The 14,493-nt window shown below is 35.2% G+C and overlaps 1 protein-coding gene across 5 annotated transcripts in view; it reads left to right on the top strand.

Moving 5' to 3' along the window:
- Positions 1-14,080, top strand: part of SEC24B (SEC24 homolog B, COPII component) — a 99,153-nt gene extending 85,073 nt beyond the window's left edge. For all 5 annotated transcript variants that reach the window (XM_086704427.1, XM_086704424.1, XM_086704423.1 and 2 more), the window contains 9 exons: positions 51-209; positions 1,267-1,440; positions 2,750-2,860; positions 4,340-4,515; positions 5,362-5,499; positions 8,448-8,552; positions 9,360-9,452; positions 12,832-12,935; positions 13,183-14,080. In XM_086704427.1, the coding sequence (XP_086560553.1) occupies positions 51-209; positions 1,267-1,440; positions 2,750-2,860; positions 4,340-4,515; positions 5,362-5,499; positions 8,448-8,552; positions 9,360-9,452; positions 12,832-12,935; positions 13,183-13,297 (1,175 nt within the window). In that variant the 3' untranslated portion in view covers positions 13,298-14,080. The remainder of the gene's footprint in view (positions 1-50; positions 210-1,266; positions 1,441-2,749; positions 2,861-4,339; positions 4,516-5,361; positions 5,500-8,447; positions 8,553-9,359; positions 9,453-12,831; positions 12,936-13,182) is intronic.
- The last annotated feature ends 413 nt before the right edge of the window (positions 14,081-14,493 follow it).

Genomic DNA, 14,493 nt, shown 5'->3' with positions numbered 1-14,493 from the left:
TAGGATATCATTGTTTCTGTAGCTAATATTTTTTATATTTCTCTCTAAAGCTTGCGTGTCCAAGTATTCTGCAGGGTGCATCTATTATTATCCATCTTTCCACTATACTCACAATCCTTCACAAGCAGAAAAGTTACAGAAAGACCTGAAACGGTATCTCACAAGAAAAATTGGGTTTGAAGCTGTTATGAGAATAAGGTGTACTAAAGGTATGAAATTACAAGAATCATGCTTTATATTACATACTTTTGTCAAAATTACTTTGACTACCTATAATGATTCTTCATCATTCAGGACTCCCTGCTTGAACCAGTCAGCTATAAGCTGTTTTAAATGTATATAGTTATTGAATAATCATTGCCTAATTTCTTAAGTAATTTGAATAAATGAGAAAAAGTAATGTTTGCTTTATTAGGAAGAACCTAAGAAAAAGCCATACTGGAGGTGATTTTAGAAGGAGAATTAGAGGAGTAGGGAAGATCACAAATGAAAATTGTTTGATGAATGATCTTTGCCTTCATAATCGTTCAGTTAGTCTTCAGTTTGCATTACCTCAGTTTTATGTGAATGTTTGCTGGAGGGATTCTCATCCCTAATTTTACTTAAAAAAAATTTTTTTTTAATGTTTATTTTTGAAAGAGAGAGAGACAGAGCATAAGCCGGGGAGGGGCAGTGAAAGAGGGAGACACAGAATCCAAAGAAGGCTCCAGGCTCTGAGCTGTCAGCACAGAGCCCAACGCGGGGCTCGAACCCACAGACTGTGAGATCATGACCTGAGCGAAAGTCAGACCCTAAACAGACTGAGCCACCCGGGCGCCCCCCCCAATTTTAATTCTTAAATGAGTTATATAGTAACCGTCATTAGTTTCATTTTGTATATTAGATCTTTGTCTGACTTCAAATCATGTATGAGAAAATATAAGATTAGTTATCAATACAAGTTAAATGTATACTGTCTCTTTTATATAACATGCATTGTTTGTTAGTTTTGAATTGGTATTTTAGAACCTCTACTAACACCCTAATCCTAACCTTTTTGATTTAGAATCACAGGGGCACCTGAATGGCTCAGTCAGTAAGCATCTGACTCTTGATCTCGGAGTCTTGAGTTCAAGCCCCGCGTTGGGCTCTATGCCTCCAGCATGGAGGCTACTAAAAAAAAAAAATTCAAAATCAGAGACAGTTTTTACTTTAAAAAGGAGCTTTAGCCTGAGGTAAAGATACTTCTGTCGCTTTATCTTTTATAACAAGTTTTCTCTTCCTTAGGTCTTTCAATGCACACTTTTCACGGAAACTTCTTTGTCCGTTCCACTGATTTGTTATCCCTTGCCAACATCAATCCTGATGCTGGATTTGCAGTACAGCTGTCAATCGAAGAAAATTTGACAGATACTTCCTTAGTGTGCTTTCAGACAGCTTTATTATATACATCAAGCAAAGGTAATGTTAATAGATATGAAATATAATCAGCCGTAATTTCCCCCTCCTTTTACATGCTGGTGGAAATGGGGAGAAAGAATGAATGTACAGTGGGAGATAAATGGAATCTGCATTAGTTAATCAAATATATGTTCTGTTTTTTTTTTTTAACTCATTTTGAATCTTTAATATCATTATGTTGTCGTTGTTGTTTTTGTTTTGTTTTGTTTTATTAAGGGAGAGAGTGAGCACACAAGCAGGGGAGAAAATCCCAAGCAGGCTCCACGCTCAGTGCAGAGCCCGATGCAGGGCTTAATCCCACAACCCTGGGATCATGACCTGAGCCTAAATCAAGAGTCAGACACTCAACCAACTGAGCCACCCAGGTGCCCTCTTAATATCTAATATTTAATATTTTTGACTCGTGGAAGTCATGGATTCTCAGTATCGTATGTGTCTGGTAAACTCATGCTAAATCCAGCTATGTCATCCTTAGCATTATTTTTTGCCCCATAAAATAAATAAATCTGTATATCATGTAAGACCCATGTTAGTTACTTGACAGTCAGGTTTTCTGACATTTTACTATGCTGTATATAATTTACAATGATTGATATTAAACTGAAAACCAGGAGGCACCTAGGTGGCTCAGTTGGTTGAATGTCCAACTCTTGATTTCCACTCAGGTCATGATCCCAGGGTCGTGGGATCAAGCCCCGTGTCAGGCTCTGCACTGAGTGTGGAGCCTGCCTAAAATTCTCTGTATCTCTACCTCTGTCCCCCTCCACAGCTTGTGCGCTCGCTCTCTCTCTCTCTCTCTCTCTGTCAAAAAATTAAAAATAATAAAAAATTTAAAAATAGGGGCGCCTGGGTGGCGCAGTCGGTTAAGCGTCCGACTTCAGCCAGGTCACGATCTCGCGGTCCGTGAGTTCGAGCCCCGCGTCAGGCTCTGGGCTGATGGCTCAGAGCCTGGAGCCTGTTTCTGATTCTGTGTCTCCCTCTCTCTCTGCCCCTTCCCCGTTCATGCTCTGTCTCTCTCTGTCCCAAAAAAATAAATAAACGTTAAAAAAAAAAAAAAAAAAAATTTAAAAAATTTAAAAATAAAAGCCAGAACCTAATGCTCAACTGTATACAAAATATATATCACAATCTATAAATATGGGGAGTGTTTGATTTTCTTTAAAACCCATTACGTGTAAACTTTGTTTTTACATTTCAGAATCCTGTTGGTTTAATTCAGTCAATAGTAACCTGAATACTGTTTTGACCTGTCTGCTTTATTTCTGTCTTGGTCTAGTGTGTTTTGACATTATTTCATCATTTCCTATAGGCGAACGGAGAATTAGAGTGCACACGCTCTGTTTGCCAGTAGTGAGTTCACTAGCAGATGTGTATGCGGGAGTGGATGTACAGGCTGCCATCTGCCTTCTGGCAAACATGGGTGAGTAAGAACGTGGACGACTTGGATTCTTCTGTCCTAAAAGCTGAAACCTGGACGTTTTTTACCCTAGAAATTACTTACTTAGAAAGTATATGTTTTACATCTTCACTTACAGAAGTGTGAATTGGACTGTTCTTATATTTCTTATTAACTCTTTAGTTTAAAACCTCCTGGGGGATTCATAATCACTAAAAACTGGTAACAACCCAAATGTCCTTCAGTTGATGAATGTTTGAACAGACTATGGTGTATCCATACCATTAACTGTAACTCAGTGATAAAAAGAAATGAATTGTTGATACGTGAATAGACATGGATGACTCTCAGAGGCATCATGCTAAATGGAAGGGAGCTAGCTTCAAAGGAGACAGCTGTAGACATACTCATATGACATTCTGGAAAAGGGAAAATTCCAGGGGTGAAAAACAGATCAGTGATTATCAGGGTTAAGGATAGTGGGAAGATTTTACTACAAGGGGCCAGCACCACTGGATATTTTTGGGGTAATGGAACTGTGGTGTATTTTGATTGTGATATTGATTACGTAGCTGTGTGTTTGACATATAATCACCATAGAATTATACCCAAAAGAATAAATATTATTATATGTAAGTTTTAAAAAAAAAAGTCTTTTGGGGAATTAATATAATACTGGGAGTGTTGTTTTTAATGAATTTTCCTTTTTGACGTGAAATGAATCTTATTTTTCCTGTAGTCCTAGAGAAAAGTAGTCATTATTATCCATTTTGGGAAAAATTATAATACCATATACTAAAGTATCCCAGTATTTTATTATTTTATCTGTATTTCAAATTCAGTATGTTATAACTGATTGTTTTTCAATATAATTTTTTTTATTCAGTATAATTTTTATTTTTAATACTTGGGCATGCCTATAAGCTATCTCTAGTTTAATAAAATATGTGCTTGGAAGAAAATAACTTTCACACTGATACCTGGCTCTTCAGTGTCTGCATGAGAAGCTATGTTCAGTTGCCCTCTTTTTTTTTGTTGACCTGGAAATGCTTTAATAAAGAAAATTTTAGAGGATCACAAGGTATGACTCAGATAGCAGAACCCAGCATTGTTTATGCAAAAAAAAAAAAAAAATGATACTTTATACATGTGACTTCTACTGGAGAAATGAAAACATCCCTAGAGCTTTCTTGCTCAGATGTAAATGGATGGTACACATTCCCTAATATCAATAGAAGTTAAGCATTTTTAGATGTATAGAGACTAAAACCAAAAGGTCCGAAACAATCTAGATTTGTTCTGATTGACAGAATTGTTCACATTTACCTCACAAAAAATGTGTCATGAGTAGACACTTACAAAATGAAGGGGCAGGTGAAATGTATTTTTCTATCCTGAAAACAGTGTTTGTTGCTTTCTTAAGAAATGCATGTAAATTTTATCTCTTGTAGCATTCATTGGAATCTAATGGTGAAATACATTTTCATTTTGATTGCTTTATAGCTGTTGATCGATCCATCTCCTCAAGCCTATCAGATGCAAGAGATGCCTTAGTGAATGCTGTCGTGGATTCCTTATCTGCATACGGCTCAACGGTCTCAAATTTACAGCACTCTGCCCTGATAGCACCCAGCTCCCTCAAGCTGTTTCCTCTCTATGTTTTGGCCCTTCTTAAACAGGTAGCTCTCTGTCTACACTGTTACATTTCATAAAGATGAAGAAATGAAATCCAGGTTTTCTGTGGTTTTTCATATTTAACTAGACAGTTTTGCAGCTTAGCACCGGAAAATTTTTGAAAAACAGAAGATCAGTGGAAAATGAAAGTATATAAAAACAGGATGTTTGAAACCATATGCTCTCTTTAATATGTGGAAGCAACAAGGGGCACCTGGGTGGCTCAGTTGGTTAAGCGTCCAACTTTGGCTCAGGTCATGATCTCGCAGTTCGGGAGTTCAAGCCCCGCATCAGGCTCTGTGCTGACAGCTCGGATCCTGGAGCCTACTTCGGATTCTGTATCTCCCTCTCTCTCTGCCTTTCCCTGGCTCATTCTCGCTCTTGGTGTCTCTGTCTCTGTCTCTCTCTCTCTCTCTCTCTCTCTCTCTCAAAAATAAATAAACATTAAAAAAAATAATATGTGGGAGCAACTTAAAGAATGGTATGCTTTTATAGCACACTCTTAGTATGTATGTGCTTCTGGAACAAGACTCTAAGGAAAGGATATGCTGTCCATCGAAAATCTTTCCAAGTCTCAAGCACCATAATAACTGTTATATATGTATCATCTTATTTAATCCTTACCACACCCTAGAGAGGTAAGCATTTTTTTGTTTTTATTATGATAATAGTATAGCTTTGAGAAGCTAATAACTTGCTCACCTATCTACCTGTTCGATGTCAGAGCTGAGAATTTAATCCAGGTCTGTTTTGAAGGCCATGCTTTTTCCATGACTGTGATGGTATATATATTTGTTTTAATGTTTGTCTATATTTGTTTTATTTGAAAATATGTATTTTTTTCCTCGTAGAAAGCATTTAGAACTGGTACAAGCACACGCCTGGATGATCGTGTATATGCCATGTGTCAGATAAAGTGTCAGCCACTTGTTCATCTAATGAAAATGATTCATCCGAACTTATACAGGATAGACAGATTGACAGATGAGGTAGGATTTTTTAAATATATTTGAGCGTCTTGATTCTACAGCTAGGCTGCTAATGTTAGGTGCTAACAATTTTTTACATCTGCTCTTTCCCTATAGTAGTAATACAGTAAATGACGACACTAGCTGTAGAGTTGGTTGAACAGTAGGACTATTAGATACTGTCTATGGTCATGGAGTTTTCAAAAATAACGGGAAGTAATTCAGCTTATGGGTTTGGTTATATTTATTACAAAGTAAATTGTAGAGTGGACATTTCCATTTGTATTTGGTAGATACTGACTGTTCCTGATGTGATCAGAATGCAATTTTTGGTTTTGTTTTTAATTCCAGTATAATTAATGTATAGTATAATGTTATGTATAAGGTTCAGGTGTACAATATAGTGGATCAACGATTCTGTACATTACTCAGTGCTCATCATGATAAATGTACCCTTAATCTCCTTCACCTGTTTCCTGCATCTCCCCCCACCTTCCCTCTGGTAACCACCAGTTTGTTCTCCATAGTTAATAGTCTATTTTTTGTTTGTTCCTTTTTTTCTTCATGTTTTCTTAAATTCCACATATGAGTGAAATCATGGGGTATTTGTCTTTCTCTGACTGACTGACTTCATTTAGCATGATACCATCTAGATCCACCCATGTTATTGCAACTGACAAGATTTCATTCTTTTTTATGACTAATATTCCATTATTTATATATACCACTTCTTTATCCATCCATCTGTTGATGGATACTTGGGTTGCTTCCATACTTTGACTATTTTAAATAAATAAACATAGAGATGCTTGTATCCTTTTGAATTAGTGCTTTTGTATTCTTTGGGGAAATACCCAGTAGTGGAATTACTGGATAATATGGTAATTCTATTTTTACCTTTTTGAGGAACCTCCATACTGTTTTCCACAATGGCTGTACCAGTTTTCATTCCCACCGATAGTGTATGAGGGTTCCTTTTTCTCCACATCCTCGCCAACACTTACTTCTTGAGTTGTTGATTTTGGTCATCTGACATGTGTGAGGTGATATTTCATTGTGGTTTCGATTTGCATTTCCCTGATGGTGAGTGATATTGAACATCTTTTCATGTGTCTGTTAGCCATATTGGGTGTCTTTGGTGAAATGTCTTTTCATGTCTTGCCCATTTTTTAATTGGATTATTTGGGTTTTTGTTCTTTAAGTTCTTTGTGTATTTTAGATCTAACTCCTTATTGGATATGTCATTTGTAAATATCTTCTCCCATTCAATAGGATGTCTTTTGTTTTGTTGATTGTTTCCTTTGCTGTGCAGAAGCTTTTTATTTTGACATGGTCCCAACAGTTTATTTTTGCTTTCATTTCCTTTGCCTTAGGAAACCTATCTGAAAAAAATGTTGCTGTGGCTGATGTCCAAGAAATTGCTGTCTGACATGCCCTCTTCTAAGATTTTTATGGTTTCAGATCTCAGATTTAGGTCTTTAATCCGAGTTTATTTTTGTGTATGGTGTAAGACAGTGGTCCTGTTTCATTCTTTTGCATGTAGCTGTCTAGTTTTCTCAACACCATTTGTTAAAGAGACTGTCTTTTTCCCATTGCATATTCTTGTCTCCTTTGTCAAAGGTTAATTGACCAAATAATCACGAGTTTATTTCTAGGCTCTCTATTCCGTTCCATTGATCTATGTGTCTGTTTTTGTGCCAGTGCCATACTGTTTTGATTACTATAGTTTTATAGTATAACTTGAAATCTGGGATTGTGATATCTCCAGTTTTGTTCTTTTTTTTCAAGATTGCTTTGGCTATTCAGGGTCTTTTGTGGTTCTATATGCATTTTAAGATTGTTTTAGTTCTGTGAAAAATACTGTTGCTATTTTGATAGGGATTGCATTAAATCTGTAGATTGCTTTGGGTGGTATGGACATTTTAACAATACTTGTTTTCTAAATCCATGAGCATGGAATATCTTTCCATTTGTTTGTGTCATCTTCAATTTCTTTCATCAGTGTTTTATTGTTTTCCGAGTACAAGTCTTTCACCTCCTTGGTTAAGTTTGTTCCTAGGTATTTTATTATTTTGGGTGCAATTGTAAATGGGATTGTTTTCTTAATTTCTCTTTTTGCTACTTCATTATTAGTATATAGAAATGCAGTGGATTTCTGTATATTGATTTTGTGTCCTGTGACCTTTCTGAATTCATTTATCATTTCTAGTAGTTTTTTGGTGGATTCTTTAGGGTTTTCTATATATTGCATCATGTCATCTGCATAATGAAAGTTTGACTTCTTCCTTACCAATTTGGATGCCTTTCATTTTCGTTGTCATCTGATTGCTGTGGCTGGATCTTCCAATACTGTGTTGATGAAAGTGCTGAGAGTGGACATCCTTGTCTTGTTCCTGATCTTAGGGGGTGGAAAGAGCTTTCAGTTTTTCACCATTAAGTATGATGTTAGCTTGGGGTTTTCATATATAGCTTTTATTATGTTGAGGTGTGGTTCCCCCTGATACAAGTGCAATTTTGATTGTATTATAAACCAAATCTGGTATCCAATAGTTATTTTTAATATGCAAATTTATAGTGTCTTTTCTTTCTTGTGTTAAAACTCTATTCTTTGGAATCTTCTTTATTTTGTTACTAGAAAAATGTAAAAAAGTAGCTTGCTTTGCAGCAGATTTAATAGTCATACTTTTAATGTGTCCAGATCCCAGAAGGGAAGGAAACGGACAGATCATTTTACATATTCATGTTTTTTATCTTTGTAATTTGAATATATCTGAGTGTCTTGATTCTATAGCCAGGGTGGTAATGTATTATCAATAATTTTTTTGCAACTTAGAAAATTCTCAAGTGTCATTTTTTAGTATTTCATAAAATGCTGGTAGTAGCCTTTATGTTCCAGACTGTGATGATAGTTATATAAGTTCCTTCACGTTTCATCTCTTTTTTTTTTTTTTTTTTTTTTTTCTTTTCAGGGTGCGATACATGTTAATGACAGGGTCGTACCTCAACCACCTCTTCAAAAATTGTCTGCAGAAAAACTGACAAGAGAAGGTGCTTTCCTTATGGACTGTGGCTCTGTAAGCACCCTCTACTGATGATGTTTAACACTGTTCTGGCTGGCAAAAGCAGAAACACTTACAGAGGCCAGCTCTGTTATCGTAGGTCAGGCAGTGAAAGGTGGGATTAGGAACTGAGAAGCAATAAATTGGTACCTGGCACGAGCAGTCAATTTATTTTAGACTTTTCTAGTCAGATACCATTTTATTATTATGGATTATTTATTGTCATGGGTTATGTATACTTGATAAAGAGAAGTAAAGAGATAAATTCTGTCTAGCATCTAGAATCATTAAATTCAAAAGGACCTCAAGAGTCTTAGCAGTTTCAACTTCTCCCCATTGTCTGAGCCATTAGTGATTAGGAGTTCAGGAGAAGTCACTGGGCCAGATGGTGGTGAAGGGTGTCAGAATGATCAAGATAGCTTCATAAACGATACCTTATGAGCAGGAAAGGAGGGGTGAGGGAGAGCCCTTAGTTAAAATACACAGATAGTAATTGAAATAGTGGATAGGAGATACAGGGAGTCAGTTATCCTGGCTAAAGCACTACCTCCCTATTGGCGGAAAAAAGTAAGGAAGATGGTGAAATAAAATAATATTTTATGGAAAGTCTTGAAATTTAAGCAAAGAAGACATGAACCACTCTAGATTCTTGAATATGGATTCCAAATGTACCAATTATGAGTTTCCTTTTACTTTTATGTTTGTTCCTAATTTAAGATGGTATACTTTACCTCTTTTATGCTTCACGATTTTGAGAAAATTAGTTATAATAGGTTTCTGAGTACGGAGCTTTAATATGTTGTTGGGTTTTTTTTGTTTTAGGTTTTTTACATTTGGATTGGAAAAAGCTGTGACAATAATTTCATAGAGGATGTGCTTGGGTATCCTAATTTTGCATCAATACCACAGAAAATGGTCAGTGGGCTCTACACTTTTAACTTTTTGTATGCTTGTTTGTTTAAAATGTTCAGTGAGATCAAATTCACATACAATTCACCATTTTAATTATCATAAAGTCAACTCATTAGCTTTTAGTATATTTACAGTGTTGTACAACAGTCACCAGCACCTTAATTTCAGAGCATTCCCATCACCCCAAAAGGAAACCTATATTCCAAATTCTCCCCTCCTGCTTTCCCCTAGCAACCCCAATCTACATTCTGTCTCTGCAGATTTGCCTGTTCTGGACATTCCATATAAATGGAATCACATAAGATGTGGCCTTCTGTGTTTCGTCTCTTTTCATTTCTCATAATATTTTCAAAGTTCATCCCCATTGTAGCACATAGGAGTACTACTTCATTCTTTTTTTTAGTTTATGTGCTGCGGAAGGAAGCACAAGTACTTCATTCTTTTTTATGACTAAATAATAATTGTGTAGTTATGCTACATTTTTAAATCCAGTCATTCATTCATGGACATTAGCATTGTTTTCCTTTTGGAGTTACTGTGAGTAGTGCTACTGTGAACAATTTATGTACAAGTGTGTGTGTAAACATATGTTTTCAGTTCTCTTGTGCATACCTAGGAATGTGCATACCTAGGAATAAAATTGCTGGGTCATATGATAAACCCTAGGTCTGATTTTTTGAGGAACTGCCAAATTGTTTTCCAACAACTTTAACTTCTAAGTTTTTTTGCTGATAATAAACATAATTTTTTTCAGTGGGCCTTTTCTGGATGTGTATTAACCCATACCAAAGAAATATGATTCTGAAAATAGTTCTCTATTTTATTAACGAAAAGGCCTACTTTAAAGTCAGCGTAATTTTTATCACATTCTGGTATTGTTTGATTGATTGATTGATTTTATTTTGACACATTAATTCCAGAGTTCGTTTCTAAAACTCAACAAATGAAGGTAATAAGGAAAAGTTTAAGAAGAGGGAATAATGTCAGCAGAGGGGAAAAGCATATGAAGAATAAGTTGTTGTTGTTGTTTATTTATTCATTTTGAGAGACAGAACAGGCAGGGGAGGAGCAGAGGAGAGAGAGAATCCCAAGCAGGCTCTGCACTGTCCGCTCTGAGCCTGACGTGGGGCTCAAACTCACAAACCACAAGGTCATGACCTGAGCCGAAATCAAGAGTCGGACACTTAACCTACTGAGCCACTCAGGCATTCCTAGAAAATAAGGTCTAAATAAAATAGTAAACTTTCTTCCAAAGCTGTAGTTATTTAAGCACTGTGATAGTGGCACAATAAATATATCAGGGGCACAAAATAGAAATGGATGTAATTCATGACAAATAGAAGGTGGTAAAGATTGCATTTAAAGAAAAAAATACTAGAAAAATAATCTTTATTGTATTAAAATGGGTAGGGCCTTTGTAAGTCCGTGATGGAAAAGATTAATAAATCTGAGAGCATTAAAAAAAACATTTCCATGTGGTAAAATAAATAAAGACAATAAAATCAGAAGGTTATCTCTAACTCAGGACAGAAAAAGGGCTAATTTCTCCAGTATTAAAAGTTTTCTTACAAATCTTTAAGAAAAAGACACCCCAGTCCCCTCAGAAAAAAAGGAAAGGAAAAATGGGCAAAAGATTTGAATAGGCAATTTATAGGAGGGAAAATCTAGTAGTAGCCATGTGAAACAATGTTCAGCTTCAATCATAGTTAAAAACAATAACAGTAAATAAAGTTTTCTATTTAAATATTTTCTATTTAAATTTTTACTCTGTACTTTGAGTTATTTAGTTTACTATTAATTTGGCTTTGGAAAAAACTTCATCATATAACATATATATAACTTACATATATAAATATATTTATTAAATTTATAAAATATACTTATGAAAACATATAAGAATAGACTTTTCAGGTCTTTTAAAAATAATCTCGCACATAGTTTTAAATATGCATACACTGTTCTTTAGAATTCCTTGTCCTTAAATTTTCTTTTAAGTTTTATTTTAATTCCTATTTAATTCCTCCCTAATCCCCATCACCTATTTAACCCAACCCCACCTCCCTTCTGGTAATCATCAGTTCTCTAGAGTTAAGAGTCTGTTTCTTGGTTGGTCTCTCTTTTTTTTTTTCCCTTACCTTGTTTATTTTGTTTCTTAAATTCCACATATGAGTGAAATCTTAATAGTATTTGTCTTTTTCTGACTGGCTTATTTCACTTAGTTTATACTCTAGCTCCATCCATGTTGTTGCAGATGGTGAGATTTCATTCTTTTTTATGGCTGAATTATATATATATATACACCACTTTATCTATTCAGTCAATGAATAGTTGGGCTGCTTCAATATCTTGGCTATTGTGAATAATGCTGTTATAAACATAGGAAATGCTTGTATCCCTTTAAATTAGTGTTTTTGTACTCTTTGAGTAAATGGGTAGTGTCACTACTGGACCATAGGGTAGTTCTATTTTTAACTCTATGAGGAACCACCACACTGTTCTCCACAGAGAGTGCACCAGTTTGCATTCCCACCAACAGTGCAGGAGGGTTGGCATCCTTGCCAACACCTGTTGTTTCTTGTGTTGTTTATTTTAGCCATTCTGACAGGTGTTCTCATTGTGGTTTTAATTTGCATTTCCCTGATGGTGATGATGAACTCTTTTCATGTGTCTTATTGGCCATCTGGATGTCCCCTTGCCCTTAAATTTTAAGGACTAAAGGAAACATACAGTTCTCTGAGGATGACTGTTATTAGAAGAGGATGTAACAGGGGCGCCTGGGTGCCTCAGTCGATTGAGTGTCCGACTTCAGCTCAGGTCATGATCTCACAGTCTGTGAGTTTGAGCCCTGTGTCAGGCTCTGTGCTGACAGCTCAGAGCCTGGAGCCTGCTTCAGATTCTGTGTCTCCCTCTCTCTCTGCCCCTACCCTGCTCGTGCTCTGTCTCTCACTGTCTCAAAAATAAATAAAAACATTAAAAAAAAAAAAAAAAAAAAAGAGGATGTAACATACAACTGTTGAGCAGATTTGGAAATCAGCAATAGCCCCCTTCAAATGCATGTTTCCTTTAGATGAAACATAAAAGTGCAACACAATACCAGTGGCATATTAATCATGGTTTATGTTTTATCGACTTAGAAAAAATATAATATGCAGGTAAAATACCAGTGATATATACTTACCATCAAACATGTTTTTTTATCTTATCCAAAAGAATATAAACAGGTTTGTGAATAATTTCAATTTCACTCGTTTGATTGCTGCTTTATGGCTGAGGATAGAGTACTGGTGGTTGGTGGTAAGGGGAACGAATCATGATTTAGTTCTAATATTGCTGAAGTGTGTGAGAAAGGGAAATAATTTCCTAACTATGTTACTTTTACCAGACACATCTTCCAGAGCTAGATACACTTTCATCAGAAAGAGCGAGATCCTTTATCACTTGGCTTAGAGACAACAGACCATTAAGCCCAATTCTTCATGTGGTAAAGTAAGTACTTCTGTAACTCAATTATGAAATTGCCATATCCTGTGCAATCTGTGTGAAATTGCTTGTCTGCAAAGCAGACTTTAAATAATATTATGAAAATGTATTCTAGTAGAAGAATGCTGTTAATTGATAAATATCCCTTACGTTCCATTTTCCTAAAGTCCCCATGTACTGATTTTTTTTTAATGTATAATTATTCTTTTTAATAATGTGCATCTCTAGATAAATACCCTTTTTTCTTTTTCAGAGATGAGAGTCCTGCCAAAACAGAATTTTTTCAACATTTGATTGAAGACCGAACAGAAGCTGCATTCTCTTACTATGAATTTTTGCTTCACATTCAGCAGCAGATTTGTAAGTGAAGTGAAATTAAATTGAGTAAGAAGCAAAAGATCCGTAGCCTGAGTAAAGCGTACTCTGTCAGAGAAGCACACAGGCTGTTTGAAATGAAGGCATTTGTTGTCACAGGACACAGTGCGTAGCATAGCACCCCGAGGCTTTGGCAGAAGGTAAAGGGGAAGAAAGAACTTGACAGATTTTCTTCAGCCTGAATTAGTGGTCATGACGATGCTGTTTCACCAAGTATATTTTGAGTTGGTTTCTACACATTTTCAGTAGTGCAGCAGTACAGTGCCCTGTTCATTGCAAGCTGGCAAATTTATGTAGCTATGTGGAATGGTATGTCCTAATGTCAAGTTAGGTAAATCCCTTTTTCCTATACTTAATATAACATTTCTGGACTTGAAACTCTGACAAGAGATGCCAAAAGGCAGTGGTACCGTGTTACTTGTTTATATGAATTACTTTTTAACAAGGAATGATTTGTATTCATTAAATGAATTCAATATTTTCCCTGTAAAAACAATAGCATTTCAGTACATGAACTATAGAAAAATATATATAATGTACATAAATGTTACATTTGTAAAGAAAATGTAAAAATGTAACTACAAAATATGAATTGCTTAAACTGTGCTGCATCGTTGGATGACAACTCTTTTGTCACAGTTAGAGAATGAGGTTGACTAATGCATATGATGAATTGAGTCCACAAAAGAAATACAAAACTCTTTGTAATTCTGTTAAATCTTTTATGTGGATTTATTTATGATCAGCCTACTAATTAAAAATATTTTGCTTGACAATATTTGGTGTCTTTTTGTGTGTGGGGAGGGTTGTTGGTGTTACTTTTACATATAGGATATGTTGAATTTACTACTTGAATTTAGTAATATCTGTGAATCAATACGTTTTATTACTTTGTGGACATTACCAAGTACTTATTCTGTTTGTATTCTAAAAGCCAATGTTACTTTCAAAATACATACAAGTATTGACTAGGAATAACTTAATTTGTCTTTCTCAGTTAAATTAGGCATTTTTTTCCTATACATTCATAGCAAGAAAATTTTCATGACATAGTGACTATCCTATTTGTTAAGATTACCATCTTGAATTTTGAGAGTCATTTTATTCTAATGAAAAAAATCTCTCATTTACTAACAGGTTATTTACTATAAAAACTATTAATGATCTATTAGATCATTGAATGGAATTT

This window comes from Puma concolor, chromosome B1 (assembly GCF_028749965.1).
Source record: "Puma concolor isolate L17-30 chromosome B1, mPumCon1.1.hap2, whole genome shotgun sequence".
Classification (NCBI taxonomy): Eukaryota; Metazoa; Chordata; class Mammalia; order Carnivora; family Felidae; genus Puma; species Puma concolor.
The sequence above is the reverse complement of the archived record's forward strand: the minus strand, read 5'-3'. Positions and strand labels throughout refer to the sequence as shown.